The sequence below is a fragment of the Sapajus apella genome, unplaced genomic scaffold, assembly GCF_009761245.1.
Source record: "Sapajus apella isolate SASKATOON/1434 unplaced genomic scaffold, GSC_monkey_1.0 scaffold51, whole genome shotgun sequence".
Taxonomy (NCBI): Eukaryota; Metazoa; Chordata; class Mammalia; order Primates; family Cebidae; genus Sapajus; species Sapajus apella.
Window position 1 is genome coordinate 6,694,581 of NW_022436991.1, and position 18,186 is coordinate 6,712,766.

The 18,186-nt window shown below is 45.9% G+C and overlaps 1 protein-coding gene across 2 annotated transcripts in view; it reads left to right on the plus strand.

The window, feature by feature from the left end:
* The window catches only part of VPS35L (VPS35 endosomal protein sorting factor like), a 142,933-nt gene that overhangs the window by 9,847 nt on the left and 114,900 nt on the right, over positions 1-18,186 (plus strand). For both annotated transcript variants that reach the window (XM_032242833.1, XM_032242832.1), the window contains exons 3-7: positions 4,334-4,501; positions 7,697-7,819; positions 8,870-8,894; positions 13,612-13,688; positions 16,091-16,219. In XM_032242833.1, coding sequence (XP_032098724.1) covers positions 4,409-4,501; positions 7,697-7,819; positions 8,870-8,894; positions 13,612-13,688; positions 16,091-16,219 — 447 coding nt within the window. In that variant the 5' untranslated portion in view covers positions 4,334-4,408. The remainder of the gene's footprint in view (positions 1-4,333; positions 4,502-7,696; positions 7,820-8,869; positions 8,895-13,611; positions 13,689-16,090; positions 16,220-18,186) is intronic.

Here is an 18,186-nt window from a genome sequence, read left to right on the forward strand (position 1 = left end):
CCCACCTCGGCCTCCCAAAGTGCTGGGATTACAGGCGTGAGCCACCGTGCCCTGCTGTTAAGGGTCATTCTAAATGATATTCTTAACCCTTGAAATGAAAGACAGTCTTCCTGAGTCTTTTTCATTTTTCCGGTGATAGCCACTTGTACATATTTGATTTTTCTTTTTTTCCTGACAGTCTTGCTTTGTCACCCAGGCTGGAGTGTAGTGGCGTGATCTTGGCTCACTGCAACCGTTGCCTCTGGGGATTTAAGTGATTCTCGTGTCTCCGCCTCCTGAGTAGCTGGGAGTATAGGCACATGCCACCATGCCTGGCTAAGTTTTTTGTATTTTTTTAGTAAGATGGGGTTTCGTGACGTTGCCCAGGCTGGTCTCGAACTTCTGAGCTCAGTCTGCCCACCTCTACCTCCCAAAGTGCTAAGATTACAGGTGTGAGCCACCATGCCCAGTCTGATTTTTTTTTTTTTTTTTTTTTTTTTTTTTTGTTGAGACGGAGTTTCGCTCTTGTTACCCAGGCTGGAGTGCAATGGCGTGATCTCGGCTCACCGCAACCTCCGCCTCCTGGGTTCAGGCAATTCTCCTGCCTCAGCCTCCTGAGTAGCTGGGACTACAGGCACGCGCCACCATGCCCAGCTAATTTTTTGTAGTTTTAATAGAGACGGGGTTTCACCATGTTGACCAGGATGGTCTCGATCTCTTGACCTCGTGATCCACCTGCCTCGGCCTCCCAAAGTGCTGGGATTACAGGCTTGAGCCACCGCGCCCGGCCCTGATTTTTTTTTAATGTTTTTATTATTTATTTTTGAGATCGAAGTGTCTCACTTTGTCACCCAGGCTAGAATGCAGTGGTACAATCTTAGCGCACTGCAACCTCTGCCTCCCAGGTTCAAGCAGTTCTCCTGCCTCAGCCTTCAAGTAGCGGGGATTACAGGCACACACCACCACACTCTGTGAATTTTTGCTAATTTTTGTATTTTTAGTAGAGACAGGGTTTTGCCACATTGGCCAGCCTGGTCTCAAACCCCTAACCTCAGGTGATCCACCCGCCTTGGCCTCCCAAAGTGCTGGGATTCTAGGTGTGAGCCGCCTCTCCTGGCCTGCATATTTAAATCAACCAATTTGTTCACTGCCTGTTTTTTGTAATATTGGTCTCTCCTGCCACTATTTTTACTCCCTCTCTTCCTCATTAGTGAGGTCGCCATGTCAATGGGATGACTTTGTTCCCGATTTGGCTGTGTCAACAAATTGTATCTTGACTTTTAATTTTCGTATGTGGAATATAAGAGTCACTCTAATTGCCAGCAGAGAGTGCTGACCTGAATAGCATCTTAGTCTATCTGTGGGTTTATTTAAAAATTAAAACAAAAGTAGGCAAGAGACTTGGCTGGTCCCTATCTGCCAGGTTGGTGTTATCTTACTGGCAAGTGATAGAAACTACGTAGTTGTCATGTTGGGGACATGGCGATTGTCAGCATGGCGGCTCTGGGAATGATTGCAGAAAGCAGAAGACCCCCAAGACTGAGGTTCAGCCTCCCACGACCCCTCAGTCCCCCGGTGTTTTGTGACCGTGGGTGACCTCACCACAGCCACAGTTGCTTTCATTTTCAGGTACCCATTCCCCATGTTAAAATAAAATTCTTGGCCGGGTGCCATCCCTCATAACTGTCATTTCAGCTCTTTGCGGGGCTGAAATGGGTGGATCACCTGAGGTCAGGAGTTCAAGACCAGTCTGGTCAACATGGCGAAACCCCATCTCTACTAAAAATACAAAAATTAGCTGGGTGCAGTAGTGTGTGCCGGTAGTCCCAGCTACTCAGGAGACTAAGACAGGAGAATTGCTTAAACCCAGGAAACGGAGGTTGCGGTGAGCTGAGATTGCACCACTGCCCTCCAGCCTGGGCAGTAGAGCAAGATGTCATCTCAAAAAAATAAAAAGGAAAAAAAAAGAAAATTCTCAGCCAGATTAAATTTAATGGAGCTTAATTGAGCAAAGAACAATTCGTGAATTGGGCAGCCTCCCTAGCCAGAGCAGGTTCAGAGACTCCAGCACAGTCATGTGGTAGAATAAGATTTATGGACAGAAAATGGAGTGATGTACAGAAAACAGAAGTGAGGTACAGAAATAGCTGGATCGGTTACAGCTCAGCATTTGCCTTATTTGAACAATTTCAACAGTTAGCCCTGTTTGATTGGTTGAAACTTGGTGATTGGCACAAGAGTAGGTTACAGTCTATTTACATGTCCCATGAGGTTATAGTTCACTGTGTGCAGAGAATCCTTTAGGCCAAACTTAAAATATGTAAGGAGGCAGCTTTAAGCCAAACTTGATTTAACACCATAACAGAATAGCTAAGAATAGCTGCAGCAGCTCCAGGCCTATTCTGTTAGATTAGCAACATCAGCAGCAGGAAAATGCTTTTCTCCAGCACTTTTCATTGACCCAGTTTTGTTATGCTCCCTACCCTGACCCAGCATTGGTGACCCGCTGTATAGAATAAGTAGGTCGATTGGGTTAGGTCTAATGCTCACCCTGGGAACTGGGAGCAGAGTTCATCCCACCAGGCCTGGAGGAACCGAGTGTGGGGGAGAGATGTTTTCTCAAAGATAATTTGGGGTATTAAGCCTGTGAGATGGAGGAATGGGTGCCAGGCGTACAAAAGCAGCAAACGGACACCAATGGGAGGTGCTTCTCTTCCTCCCCTAGACTGCGGTTCACCTCCATTCAGGCAGCAGTCACCAGGAGTTAGAATCTGACTCGACAGGTTTGAGGGCAAGGCCCTCAGTAAGACAGCCCTGGCCAGGTGTGGTGGCTCATGGCTGTCATCCCAGCACTTTGGGATGCTAGGTGGGAAGATCCTTTGGGCCCAGGAGTTCGAGACCAGCCTGGGCAACATAGTAATACCCCATCTCTACAAAAAATAAAAAAATAGTAGAGGGTGGTGCTGCACCTGTACTTCTAGCTGCTCGGGAGGCAGAGGCAGGAAGATCGCTTGTGCCCAGGATGTCGAGGGTATAGTGAACCGTGGTCGCACCACTGCACTCCTCCAGGCTTATAAACAAAGTGAGACTCTTGTCTCCAAAAAAAAAAAAAAAAAAGTCAAATTCCAGCTTCACTACACATTGGGAGGTCCCCTGCCTCCCTCCATCGTGTTCGGTAATTTGCTACAATTGCTTGCAGAACTAGGGAAACAATTACTTATCCTTATCAGTTTATTATTAAGGGTATTACAAAGAATACAGATGAACAACCAGATAAAGAGGTACGTGGGATGAGGTCCAGGGAGAGGGGCACACGTAGCTTTCATGTCCCCTCCAGGTACCTCTGTGTGTTCTTGTTCAGCGACCTGGAAGCTCTTCAACCCTCCCTGCACCTCGGTTTTTCTTTTCTTTTCTTTTTTTTTTTTGAGACAAGGTCTCACTCTGTCGCCCAGGCTGGAGTGCAGTGGCACAATCTTGGCTCATGATAACCTCGTCTTCTTAAATCCCATTTTTTATCGTTTTTTTAGGAGGCGTCATTGCATAGGCATGATGGATTATTAACTCAATCTTTAGCCCCTCCTTCCCAAAGGATGGGGAATAGGGCTGAAAGTTCCAGCCTTCTAATCACAGCTTGGTCTTTCTGGTGACTAGACCCCATCCTGAAGCCCTGCAGAAGCCCATTGGGAGTCACCTCATGAGGATAAAAGATGCTCCTATCACCCAGGAAATCTCCCAAGGTATTAGGAGCTCTGTGGCAGGAACTGGGGGAGAGACCACATACATTTAACAGCCTGGAGTGCAGTGATGTGCTCTTAGCTCACTGCAACCTCCGCCTCCGGGGCTTAAGCCATCCTCCCACTTCAGCCTTCTGAGTGGCTAGGACCACAGGCCTGTGCCTGGATTATTTTCATATCTTTTTTTGTTCTTTGGTTTTTTTTTTTTTTTTTTTTGAGACGGAGTCTCACTCTGTCACCCAGGCTGGTGGAGTGCAGTGGCAAAATCTCGGCTCACTGCAACCTCTGCCTCCTGGATTCAGTGATTCTCCTACCTCAGCCTCCTGAGTAGCTGGGACTACAGGTGCACGCCACCACGCCTGACTAATTTTTGTTTGTGGGTTTTGTTTTTTTTTTTTTTTTTTTTTGGGGTAGAGATGGAGTTTCACCATATTGACCAGGCTGGTCTCGAACTCCTGACCTTGTGATCTGCTTGCCTTGGCCTCCCAAAGTGCTGGGATTACAGGCGTGAGCCACCATGCCCAGCTATTTTCACATCTTTTGTAGAAAGTACCCACTTGAGTGTTTCACTGGGTAGAGTTGTGGGACCTCTGTTTTACCTCCAGAAATTTTCCTCACAGGTCACAGAGTCAAAGACGAAGAAAGTGACCCGGAAGGGAAGCACTTCTTCCACGTCGTCCTCCTCCTCCAGCTCCATGGTGGACCCGCTGAGCAGTGTCCTGGATGGGACTGACCCCCTCTCCATGTTTGCAGCCACTGCTGACCCTGCAGCCTTGGCAGCTGCTACGGTAATGTGCCCCAGCCATGCTTCTCTAGTGGGGGGTCGGTTTTGTGGGTGCAGGAATGGGTGGTTTTCTCCTGCCCTGCCCGTTTTTTTCCCTAAGAGACAGAGTCTCTGTCACACAGGCTGGAGTGCAGTGGTATAATCCCGGCTCACTGCAGCCTCCAACTCTTGGGCTCAAGCAGTTCTTCCACCTCAAGAAGTTCTATTCACCCTCCTGAATAGCCGGGACTACAGTTACACACTACTGTGCCCAGTTAATTTTTTATTTTGTTGTAGAGGCAGGATCTCATTGTGTTGCCCAGTGTGGTCTCCTTCTCCAAACTTCAAGTGATCCTCCCATCCCGAGCCTCTTAAAGCTTCTTCCCCTTTTTTAAGTTGTACAAGTAATGCACATGGTGCATTCTGGTTGCAACAGTTCAAGTCATCCAGATGTGAGAGGCTGGTGTAGATCTGGGAAGTCATTTTCTTTCTTCTTCTTCTTCGTTTTCTGGAAAGCATTTTAAAATTTATTTTTATTTTTTAATTTAAATTTTTTTGAAACTGTCTTGCTATGTCACCCAGACTAATGTGCAGTAGTGCAATCTCACTGCAACCTCTGCCTCTGGGCTCTAGCAGTTCTCCTACCTCAGCCTACCATGTTTTTGGGACTACAGGCATGCACCACCATGCCTAGCTAATTTTTGTGTATTTTGGTAGAGATGGGGTTTCATCATGTTGGCCAGGCTGGTCTTGAACTCCCGACCTCAAGTGATCCACCTGCCTCCTCAGCCTCCCAAAGTGCTGAGATTACAGGCATGAGCCACTGCACCTGGCTCTTAAAATTTATTTTTAATGTTATTCTTCTTGTAAATCTTCTTAGATAATTACATAAGTAAATCACTCATTTTGATGTGAAAGAGTAAGGCACTACAGATAAAGTCATGTAGAACAATCGTCATTACATTCTCCATCCTGGCGGTCGTGAGAATGATGGGTGTAATGTGTCTTCTTTCATAGCTTTTCCTCTGTATTTTCATAGATACTTATGACAGCAGTTTCTGAGCATTCCCATACATACTCATATATAAATAATTGCAGCATCATCTTACTTCATGGCAGGCATTATTTTCTGAGTGCATTTCATATTTGGTTCTCTTACTTCCTTGTGAGAGGTATTAAAACCCTCATTAAAGAGGCAGCCTGGCTGGGCGTGATGACTCATGTCTGTAATCACAGCACTTTGGGAGGCCAAGGCGGGTGGATCACGAGGTCAGGAGTTCGAGACCAGCTTAGCCAACATGGTGAAACCCTGTCTTTACCTAAAATACAAAAATTAGCTGGGCATGGTGGTGGGTGTAAGCCTAGCTATTCAGGAGGCTGAGCAGGAGAATCGCTTGAACCTGGGAGGTGGAGGTCGCAGTGAGCCGAGACTGCACCTTTGCACGCCAACCTGGGCAACAGAGTGAGACTCCATCTAAAAAAAAAAAAAAAGAGGCACCCATGCAGGGATAGAGATAACAAGTCATATCCAAGCTGGGATTCAAACCCAGCCAGTCTCACTTCAGAATACATTCTGTCAATCGTCATCCTATGTTGTGTTTCATATGTTATTTAACATTGTTACATAAATGGAACTAGTGTTCTGTGACTTGGTTTTTTGGAGACAGTCTTGCTCTGTTGCCCAGGCTGTGGTACAGTGGCATGATTATAGCTCGCTGCAGCCTTAAACTCCTGGGCTCAAACAATCCCCCTGTGTCAGCCTCTCGAGCAGCTAGGATTTCAGGTGTGCATCACTGGGCTCGGCTAATTTTGGATTTTTGGTAGAGTCAGTCTCACTATGTTGCCCAATCTGGTCTTGAACTCTTGGGCTCAAGCGATCCTCCTGCCTTGGCCTCCCAGAGTGCTGGGATTATAGGCATGAGCCACCGCACCCCACAGTTTTATTTTCATTTTTATTTTTTGAGACAGAGTCTCGTTCTGTCACCCAGGCTGGAGTTCAGTGGTGTGATACCGGCTCACTGCAACCTGAGTCTCCTGGGTTCAAGCAATTCTCCTGCCTCAGCCTCCCTAGTAGCTGGGATTACAGGCATGCGCCATCACACTTGGCTAATTTTTGTATTTTCAGTAGAGACAGTGTTTCGTCATGTTGGCCAGGCTGGTCTCAAACACCAGACCGTAGTTGATCTGCCCACGTTGGCCTCGCAAAATTCTGGGATTACAGGCATGAGCCACGGTGCCCGGCCAACTTTTTTTTTTTTTTTTTTTTTTTAACTTGACTATATAACTTGGAGAACTATCCATGGTAGATTTAGAACAGCCTATTATTTTGACCAGCCATACTGTATTCTAAGGACTGGATTTACCTGTTTTAATTTGCCATTCCTCTACTGATGTATCCACATAGATAGTTTCTGGGTTTTGCTGATAGAAACAGCAGTGTACCACGTGCCTCGAACATACAAACATCTTGGTCTATGTCGGCAAGGGTTTCTGCAGGATAGCTTCCTAGAAGTTCTTTGCTGGCGTAAGGCAATGAATATTTCAGGTTTTGATGGCCACCACCAAATTGTCCTCCAAAAAGAGTTAACCAGTCTATTTCCAGCAGTGATATTGAAGAGGGCCTGTTACCCTACATCCTTGCCAGCATTTTAACTCTTTGACATTCTGATAGTTGAAAAAGTGTTTTTTTCCAACTATCCTTTCCTGAATTCCTAATGAGTTTGAACATTTTTTGATATGATTATTGGCCATTTGTGATAAAATGGACAGAATTTTTTTTTTTTTTTTTTTGAGACGGAGTCTTGCTCTGTTGCTCAGGCCGGAGTGCAGTGGTGCAATCTCGGTTCACTGCAACCTCTGCCTCCAGGTTCAAGCGATTCTCCTGCCTCAGCTTCCCAAGTAGCTGGGACTAGGACTTTAGGCATGCCCCATCACACCTGGCTAATTTTTGTATTTTTAATAAAGATGAGGTTTTACCCTTTTGGCAAGGCTGGTCTCAAACCCCTGGCCTCAAGTGATCCATCTGCCTCGCTTCCCAAAATGCTGGGATTACAGGTGTGAGCCACCATGCTTGGTGCTGAAATTTTTTTTATGATAGTAAACCTTGAGACTGATCTCTTTTATTCCACAGTAAAGGACTACCTGCTTTCTATTTATATATGTATATATTTAAAGATTAAAATGATACTGCCTCTGAAGAGATTATCTTGCCTTTCTTTAGGACAGCTCCAGGAAGAAACGTGATAGAGATGATAACTCCGTTGTAGGATCGGATTTTGAGCCTTGGGCCAACAAACGGGGAGAAATCCTTGCCCGGTACACCACTACTGAAAAGCTGTCTATTGTGAGTACCAGGAGACCCTCTCCCAGGGTTTACTTTGGAGTTAGTAGTAATTTCTTTTGGTTATGTTGCTTCAGCTTCTGGGCTGTGTAGGTTTCACTTCTTTGTTTTTTGTTTTGTTTTGTTTTGTTTTTGAGACAGAATCTCGCTCTGTCACCCAGGCTGGAGTGCAGTGGTGCGATCTCGGCTCACTGCAACCTCTGCCTCCTGGGTTCAAGCGATTCTCCTTCCTCAGCCTTCCTAGTAGCAGGGACTACAGGTGTGTACCACTACACCCGTCTAATTTTTTTTTTTTTTTTTTTTTTTTTGAGATGGAGTTTCGCTCTTGTTACCCAGGCTGGAGTGCAGTGGTGTGCTCTCAGCTCACCGCAGCCTCCGCCTCCTGGGTTCAAGCAATTCTCCTGCCTCAGTCTCCCGAGTAGCTGGGACTACAAGTGTGCACCACCATGCCCAGCTAATTTTTGTATTTTTAGTAGAGACAGGGTTTTACCATGTTGACCATGATGGTCTCGATCTCTTGACCTCGTGCTCCTCCTGCCTCGGCCTCCCAAAGTGCTGGAATTATAGGCGTGAGCCACTGCACCTGGCCTAATTTTTGTATTTTTACTAGAGACAGGGTTTTACCATTTTGGTCAGGCTGGTCTTGAACTCCTGACCTCGTGATCTGCCTGCCTCTGCCTCCCAAAGTGCTGTGATTACAGGAGTGAGCCACTGCACCTGGCCTTTGTTTTTCTACTGCTCTTAAAAGCTCAAATATAAGGTTTCACATAGTATATCAGTGCTCTTGGCAGAAAAATGTGCTGACAGTCTTCTCAAAAAAATATGTTAAGGATCAGGGATGTGGCACAGGTTAGAGAAAGAATTAGAACAGCAGAACCTTATCTTTAGGGGGAGGTTTGAATTATGAAGGGAGGAGGAATGGTTTTTAGTGATTATATTTTCTTTCTTTGAATATATATTTCTTTCTCTTGGGTATGTAAATGGATTTGTTGGAAAACAATGAACATATTGCTTAGATTTTTAAAATATTAATGAATTTTTATGTCTCTGCAGAATCTCTTTATGGGATCTGAAAAAGGTAAGATGAGTTGTTGTTTTGATGGGAAAATTCTGGCATTACTTTTAATATAATTTTGCAAAGGAAAAAAGTTTACATGATATGATTCTGATGTTTAATTCAGTTGGAACTACTATTTCTTAGATTGTGGCTAGACAGAACTAAAATACATATTTAGATTATGAATTAAAAAAATACCAAATCCCAACACTTTGGTAGGCCAAGGTGGGCGGGTCACCTGAGGTCAGGAGTTCAGGATCAGCCTGGCCAACATGGTGAAACCCCGTCTCTACTAAAGATATAAAAATTTGCTGGGTGTGATGCAAATTGTTATCCCGGATTGTAATCCAGATACTCAGGAGGCTGAGGCAGGAGAATCACTTGAACGTGGGAGACAGGGGTTGCAGTGAGCTGAGATTGTATCATTGCACTCCATCCTGGGCAACAAGAGCAAAATTCCGTCTTAAAAAAAAATATATGGCTGAGTGTGGTGGCTCATGCCTGTAATCCCCCAGCACTTTGGGAAGCCCAGGCGGGTGGATCACTTGAGGTCAGGAGTTCAAGACCAGCCTGGCCAACATGGTGAAACCCCATGTCTACTAAAAATACAAAAAAAAAAAAAAAATTAGCCAGGCGTAGTGACAGATGCCTGTAATCTCAGCTACTCTGGAGGCTGAGGCAGGAGAATCGCTTGAACCCGGGAGGCAGACGTTGCAGTAAGCTGAGGTTGTGCCACTGCACTTCATCCTGGGTGACAGAGTGAGACTCCATCTCAAAAAAAAAAGTACCAAAGAGGTTACTAGGAGTAAAACATAAGCTTACTGTTTACAAGGAGAAAGTCTCCCCCTCATTGTGCCTCCTTCACCAGCTGGGGAATTGCTTTAGAGAGCCTTTCCCTTGCCTTAAGTCTTTTCCCTTGTGCCATAAGATATGTTGGTGAGTGGTTAGATGCTCAGTCTTACAGGCCATTGGTCCCAGTTTCTCCTAAGACACACAGTCAGAAGCTCTTGACCAGGGTGTCTCAAACTGCTGTGCAGCAGGATTTCCTGAGGAACTTTTATATGAATATAGATGACTGGCCCCCACTCACCCAGTGAATCTTGCAGGATCGGACCCCAGAATTCCTATTTTGATGCTCCCAGGTGATTCTGGAGCAACTGATGGATCATGTGCTGCTGGGTACAGATGAGTTTCATTGCAGGTCTCTGATATGGCAGCTGCCACTCTCCCCTCACCTCTGCTGGAAGAGACAGCATGTTAGAAATCAAGAGAGTGGGAGCAGCTTTGTTATACACAGAATTTTTTTTGTTGTTATTATTTGAGATGGAGTCTCACTCTGTCACCCAAAGTGGAGTGCAGTGGCATGATCTTGTCTCACTGCAACCTCCGCCTCCTGGGTTCAAGCAGTTCTCCCATCTCAGCCTGCTGAGTTGATGGGACTGTAGGTGTGCACCACCACACCTGGCTGATTTTTGTATTTTTAGTAGAGACAGGGTTTCACCATGTTGGCCAGGCTGGTCTCGAACTCTTGACCTCAAGTGATCTGCCTGCCTCGGCCTTCCAAAGTGCTGGAATTGCAGGTGTGAGCTACCACGCCCAGCTTGTTACGGGCAGCATTTTGATCCTAGACTATAAAAAGTAAATCAGACCATCACGTACCCACCAGTTTGTAAAGATCAAATAAAGTGATGATATTAATTATCTTAGTCTGGTTGGTGGTACTATAAAGGAATACCAGAGGCTGGGTAATTTATAAGGAAGAGAGGTTTACTTGGCTTATGGTTCCACAGGCTATATAAGAAGCATGGTGCCAGCATCTGCTGTTGGTGAGGGCCTCAGGCTGCTTCCACTCATGGTGGAGTGCAAATGAGAGCAGGTGTGTGCAGAGATTGCACGGCAAGAGGAGGCAGGAGAGAGAGGGAGAAGATGCCAGGCTTTTTTCAACAGCCAGTTCTCATGGGAACTAAGAGCAAGAACTCATTACTGCGAGGATTCCACCAAACCATTCATGAGGGATCCTTCCCCTACAACCCAAACATCTCCCACCAGGCCCCACCTCCAATATTGGGGATCACATTTCAACTTGAGACTTGGTATGAACATAGAGCAATAGGAACTCTCATACGCTGCTGATGGGAGTGTAAAATGGCACAACAACCTTGTAGAACACTTTTGCGTTTTTTATTTAATTTGAAGACAGGTGCTGTGATCTGGTTGGTTGTGCCCAACATTCCTCCCCTGCCCCAATTCACATGTTGAAATCCTAACTGCAAGGTAATGGTATTAGGAGATGAACCCTTTTCAGAGCTGATTAGGTTATGAGGGTGGAACCCTCATGAATGGGATTAACGCCCCGTGAAAGAGGCCCCTGGGCGCTGCCTTACTTTTTCCACCGATTGAAGACAGCAAAAAGGCATCATCTATGAACCGAACCAGAAAGCGGGCCCTTACCAGACTCCTAATCTGCCAGCACCTTGATCTTGGACTTCTCAGCCTTTAGGACTGCGTGAAATATACTGCTTTTGTTTATAAGCCACCCACTTTGTAGTGTTTTGTTATAGCAGCTCAAAGGGATTAAGACAATGGGTCACCTCTTTGATCCAGCATTCCACTACTAGGGTAGCCCCAGCTTAGGGGTTGGTAAACTGCATGCATCCAACCAGGGAAGGATGCCAGCTGTGCAGTTGGCCGAGCTCACAGAAACCTGAAGGCCAAGTCTGGTCCACTGCCTGTTTTTTAAGTAAAGTTTTATTGGAACATAGCCCTATCAATTTGCTTACATATTATCTATGCCTGCTTTTGTGCTACAGCAGTAGAGTTGAATAGTTGGAGCTGGCACTTTGTGACTCAAAACCTAAAACATTTGTCAGGCTTGCAGAAAGAGTTCTACAGCTCAATCCTCAGTCCGTATTTCTTTCTTCTTTCCTTTTTTTTTTTTTTTTTTCTGAGACTGAGTTTTGCTCTTTTTGCCCAGGCTGTAGTACAATGGCACTATCTCGGCGCACTGCAACCTCTGCCTCCCAGGTTCAAGCAGTTCTCCTGCCTAAGCTTCCCAAGTAGATGGGATGACAGGCACCCACCCCCATGCCCGGCTAATGTTTGTATTTTTATTAGAGTCGGGGTTTCACCATGTTGGCCAGGCTGGTCTCAAACTCCTGACCTCAGGTGATGTGCCTGCCTTAGCCTCCCAAAGTGCTGAGATTACAGGTATGAGCCACCATGCCCAGCCTAAATTATTTGGAAACTTAATTACTGGAGTAGTTGTTACTAATTTTTTTTTTTTTTTTTTTTTTTTTGAGACGGAGTTTCACTCTTGTTACCCAGGCTGGAGTGCAATGGCGCGATCTCGGCTCACCGCAACCTCCGCCTCCTGGGTTCAGGCAATTCTCCTGCCTCAGCCTCCTGAGTAGCTGGGATTACAGGCACGCACCACCATGCCCAGCTAATTTTTTGTATTTTTAGTAGAGACGGGGTTTCACCATGTTGACCAGGATGGTCTCGATCTCTTGACCTCGCGATCCACCCGCCTCGGCCTCCCAAAGTGCTGGGATTACAGGCTTGAGCCACCGCGCCCGGCCTAGTTGTTACTAATTAAATAATACTACAATTCTCTCTCAGCTGACCCCAGACTCAAATATGAGTCAACACCGGAGCTGAGAAGTCAGTGCCTGAAAAAGAGTAAACTTGAGTTCCTAAGAGTAGGTTTGGTAGGGAGGAGCAGGGAGATAATGTGAGCCATGGGACCTGAGAAATAGAGCAGAGGTCCGGCCAGGTGCAGTGGCTTGTGCCTATAATCCGAACACTTTAGGAAGCTGAGGTGGGCAGATTACATGAGGTCAGGAGTTTGAGACCAGCTTGGTCAACATGGTGAAATCTGTCTCTACAAAAAAATACAAAAATTAGCCAGGCATGGTCATGTGCGCCTGTAGTCCCAGCTACTCAAGAGGCTGATGCAGGACGATCGTTTGTACCCAGGAGGTGGAGTTTGCTATGAGCCAAGATTGTGCCACTGCACTCCAGCCTAGGGGACAAAGTGAGATCCTGTTTCAAAAAAAAAAAATATATATATATAGTACTAGAGCAGAGGCCCCCTTAAAATGGGAGAAGGATTCTGAAATAGACGGCCACAGAGGGCAGCAGTAGCCAGATGTATCACCCTGCCCTATGGCTGGCCTGTGGCCTGGGGGCCTTTCCTTTATCCCTCCACCAGTCCCTGCTGATGGCAAAACTGTGCTGACAGATGCTGGAAGGAGGCACAGCTAGTCCTGTTTGCTCAAAGAGAGGGCTTTGAAGCCCTAGTGTTTCCACTCTTGGGTAGACAGTGAGATGGTTGTTTTGTTAGCAGAAGAGCACAATTCTATGCTGTGAGTACGAGCCTAAGAGGGCCTTTTGTTCATAGAAAACAATTAAATGATGGATTTTTGGCGTCCTTATCTGGACTGCCTTTCTTTAGGAATAAACAGATGATACACAGCAAAGTTTGTAAATTTCAAATGCAGCGGTTAACCTCTTTGAGGCTGGCCCACTGGGCTCCCAGGGGCAGCATCTGAGTGGGAAATGTTGTGATGAAACTCTGGTTACGTAAGGAAGTTGGTTTCAAATTCTGGGATAGTTTTCTGTAATGGAATCATTCCCTAGTGTCTTTATTCACGATGAAGTGTAGAGTGAAAGATGCCTCCGTTGGGGGTATTGGTGCTCGAGAAAAGCCACCTGTGTGATGTAAATTCATTCTGTTTAGGCAGAGCTGGGACTGCCGCATTCGCAATGTCAGAGAAGGTCCGGACCCGGCTGGAGGAGCTGGATGACTTTGAGGAGGTGAGCAAGTCATTTGTGGAGTGCAGGGAGTGGGAGAGCTTTTCATTCCTCCTGCCAAGTGAGATCAACTTCGGTGGCTGCCTTTTGATTAATTCCCAGTCTGCGGATTGTGCTCGGTCTTCCTGAGGCAATGACTCCATCCAGGGAAGGATGCCAGCTGTGCAGTTGGCCGAGCTCACAGAAGCCTGATGGCTGCTTTTCCAAAGGCCCCTTTTCTCACTGTGATGCCTGAGCAAGGCTGGGTTGCCTGGGGACAGTGTCTACTGGTAAAAACCAACTGCAAGGCTGGGCGCGGTGGCTCATGCCTATAATCCCAGCACTTTGGGAGGCCGAGGTGGGCGGATCACCTGAGGTCAGGAGTTCGAGACCAGCCTGGCTAACATGGTGAAACCCCAACTCTACTAAAAATACAAAAATTAGCCAGGCATGGGGGTGGATGCCTATAATCCCAGCTATTCAGGAGGCCGAGACAGGAGAATTGCTTGAACCTGGGAGACAGAGGTTATAGTGAGCTGAGATCATGCCACTGCACTCCAGCCTGGGCGAAAGAGCGAGGCTTTGTCTAAAGAAACAAAAAAACAACAAAAAATCCAAACTGCAGTCACCTCCCTGAGAAGCAGCCTTGTGTAGGACAAAGACCTTTCTTTGTAACATGCTGCTTGGGCTGGCTGGATATGGCCCATAGGAATCTTTTAATTGGCCTGTATGTACTTTGAAAAAAATGTGAGTCTTTTGCCAACACTTAAACATTAGTAAATGTAACCAACAGATTCAGATGTCTTGAACAAAATCTTGGCTGGGTGCAGTGGTTCACACCTGTAATCCCAGCACTTTGGGAGGCCAAGGCGAGCAGATTGCCTGAGGTCAGGAGTTCGAGGCCTGGCCAACGTGGTGAAACCCTGTCTCTAGTAAAAAAATGCAAAAATTAGCTAGGTGTGGTGGTGGGCGCCTGTAATCCCAGCCACTTGCGAGGCTGACGCAGGAGAATTGCTTGAACCCAAGAGATCAAGGTTGCAGGTCACTCTTGTCGCTCAGGCTGGATTGCAGTGGTGTGATCTCAGCTCACTGCAACCTCTGCCTCCCAGATTTAAGCAGTTCTCCTGCCTCAGACTCTCGAGTAGCTGGGATTATAGGCACACACTACCGCGCCCAGCTAATTTTTGTATTTTTAGGAGACACAGGGTTTCACCATGTTGGCCAGGCTGGTCTCGAACTCCTGACCTCAAGTGATCCACCTGCCTTGGCTTCCCAATGTGCTGGGATTACAAACGCGAGCCACTGTGCCCAGCCAACTCATTTCTTTAGTAAAGAGTTTTTCACTTTGGATTGTAGGAAATACAAACATTTGGTTCCTGGTCTCGTCATGTGTGTTTGCATGACCTTCACTCCTGTGAGTTTTGTGAAGAGCCTCTTAACAATAGCCCAGGGTTAGGGAGCATCTACTCTGCACCAGGGACTGTGCCAAGTCTTTACCTACATGGTCATTTCATCCCCGTGATGATCTTTTGCTCAGCTGCTAAGGGTTTCTGCTATAGTTTTCTTTCTGTCCTGATTGCTGTCCCTGGTCTAGTTAACACCCCTCACATTCCACAGTGCCTAGTTAACACCTGTACTCCACTGAGAGTTTGTCTCGAGTATCATTCCTCCAGGAAGCCATTCCTGAATCGCTCCACCACAGTTTACAGCCCATTTCTTTGTTACCATATTTCTTCCATTCTGAGATGTACGATTTCTCTCACATTTGAGCATCTCTGAAATTGGAGTATATGTTCCTCAGTTGATTCCTGTCAGTGATCAGCACATTTGTCTTGGTAGCCCATGAAACAGTTGTGCTTTTTCCAATGGGCACCTCGGGTACAGTGAACTGTGATATGTGTCCCCATAGAATTGTGTTTTCTCCTGAGCATTTATCTCAGTTTGAGTTAATATCTATCTTTAGTATCTTAAGCTCCATTAGTGCTGAAATACCCTGTCATGTCTTATTGCTTGGGCGTCTTGAGCAAAAATGTCTTTGTATTTTGAGCATCTAGTCCCATGCCCAGCACACAGGAGGCCCACAGTTGGTTGAATGAGGTATGTCCTGTTACCTCTGTTCACAGATGAGGCTCTGAGCGGAAAGTCACTCACCCGGGGTCACACAGCTACTCAGTGACGGAACTGGGAGGCGGCTTAGGTCTGACTTCCTTCCAAGGCCAGCCTGTCAACCCACAACACTGCCCATCTGAGTCAGAAAACTCAAAGAACCGCTTTGATTGCAAGTTGCAAGGGAAAGCTGTCAATCCTGGTGGGGATATGAGGAAAATGTAGAGACCAAAGCTCAGCCAATACCTGGTATTCTTCAGAGGGGTGACAGTTGAGATGTTTTTCCTGCTGTGCCTTCACCTTCTGCCTTCTCCCCACAGGGTTCCCAGAAGGAGCTGTTGAACTTGACTCAGCAGGATTACGTGAACCGCATAGAGGAGCTCAATCAGTCATTGAAGGACGCCTGGGCCTCTGACCAGAAAGTGAAGGCTCTAAAAATTGTCATCCAGGTTAGATCTAGTGACCCCCCTCTGCCCCCACCTGGAATTTCCTATGTAAAATTCCACTGTGGAGACTTAGAGTTTTCAGGGGCATGCCTGCAGGGTCTTATCCTTGTTCTTTCCATGCTTTCATTTTCATATACTTCTTGTGAAAAGCCATGATTATGAATCTGTGTTTTTATGAGATGGCTAATCCCAGGGTCACATGTACAGCTGCACAGGTTGTGCACTGCACAACTCCAGGAAGCATTCTTCACCCTAAATTACAGAATAGATGATACCCCATGTGTTGTACAGTACATCAATCATGGTGTAACTCCTGACACATTTATAATTTGCACACACTAAAGATTGAGAAGCTTTCTTTCGGGTTGCCTTGACTGCATTGGTTTGGTATCTTCGGAATTAATGATGTGTGTCCCTGATAAATGCATTTTTCAGACATATTCTGCATGCTGTGTGACAAGGAGATATTTACAGCCTTGGGAGAAGTGCATACATTGAATCTTCTCTGTTGATCAATTTGTTAAGCCAGTGACAATTCTTGAACCACAAGAACAAGTACTATGTGGAAAATAGCTTCTATTTCTTGGCCCTGAAGATCCTACCATCTCAGCAAAATGTACTCAGAAGCACATTAGGAAAGGAATAATGTATTAAGTTATCATTTTCAGAGCAGAGTTAACAAAGGATTTCTGTACTGCCATTTTAGTTCAAAAGGACAGATCCATTCTCATTCCATGTTATGATAATGCGACATTTGTTTTCTCACCTGTTCTTTTGAAAGGCTGGAGAGTCCAGGAATCTTCACACTGGACACTTGAAGTCTTTTAAGATGACTCCTTATATAGTAGAGGTGATTTCTTTGGTGTTTCATGATGGGAGGGCAACGCCAGCCCGTTTTTCTTCAATCACTGTTGTTAGTTTACAGAGTAAACAGTCCCGAAGGCCAGGCCTCTCATCCTGGAAGCCCGTGGTGAGGGTTACTTGCTGAGTGCCTTGAGTGAGAGACTATCTGAACTAAAGAGTGCTTCTTCACAATATTTGCATTGGCAGTGTCTCTTCATAGATTACTGTACTTTAGAACTGTGTCTTCTAAGAGGTTTACATCTGGGGGAGATTTGATTTATGTCTTTGCAAACAAAATAATCATAAGTGTGTTTCATCAACTCCACATCTGGCTGATAGTAACAATTCTACAATGCGTTAAGGACTGCCTTCTTTATCCAAAAGATATAGTCAGGGCCGGGCACAGTGGCTCATATCTGTACTCCCAGCATGTTGGGAGGCTGAGGCAGCTGGATCACTTGAGCCCAGGAGCTTGAGACCAGCCTGACCAACATGGTGAAACCCCATCTCTACTAAAAATACAAAAATTAGCCAGGTGTGGTGGCAGGTGCTTGTAGTCCTACCTACTTGGGAGACTTAAACCTGGAAGGCGTTTTTATACCTCCCCAGATTCCCCAAGCCTGTTTGTAATCAAACCCCACTGCCATACCCAACCCCAGAAAACCACAAGTCTGTTTTCTGACTCTTCTGCCCTTGACATTCATATACATGGGATTATTCAGTGGATAATCTTTTGCATCTGGCTTCTCTCACATAGTATAATGTGCCTTTTTAATTGATACGTAATAATTCTATGTATTTATGGGGTACACAGTGATATTTTGATACATGTATCCAGTGTGTAATGATCAAATCCAAATAATTAGCATATTCATCACCTCAAATGTCTCTGATTTCTATGTGTTGGGAACATTCAAAATCTTCTCTAGCTATTTGAAAATATACAATAAGCTAGGCCTGGTGGCACACGCCTGTAGTCCTAGTTAGTGGGAGGCTGAGGCATGAGAATTGCTTGAACCTGGGAGGTGGAGGTTGCAGGGAGCCGAGATTGCACCACTGCACTCCAGCCTGAGCGACAGAGCGAGACGGTGTCTCAAAAAAAAAAAAATAATAATAAATTGTGAACT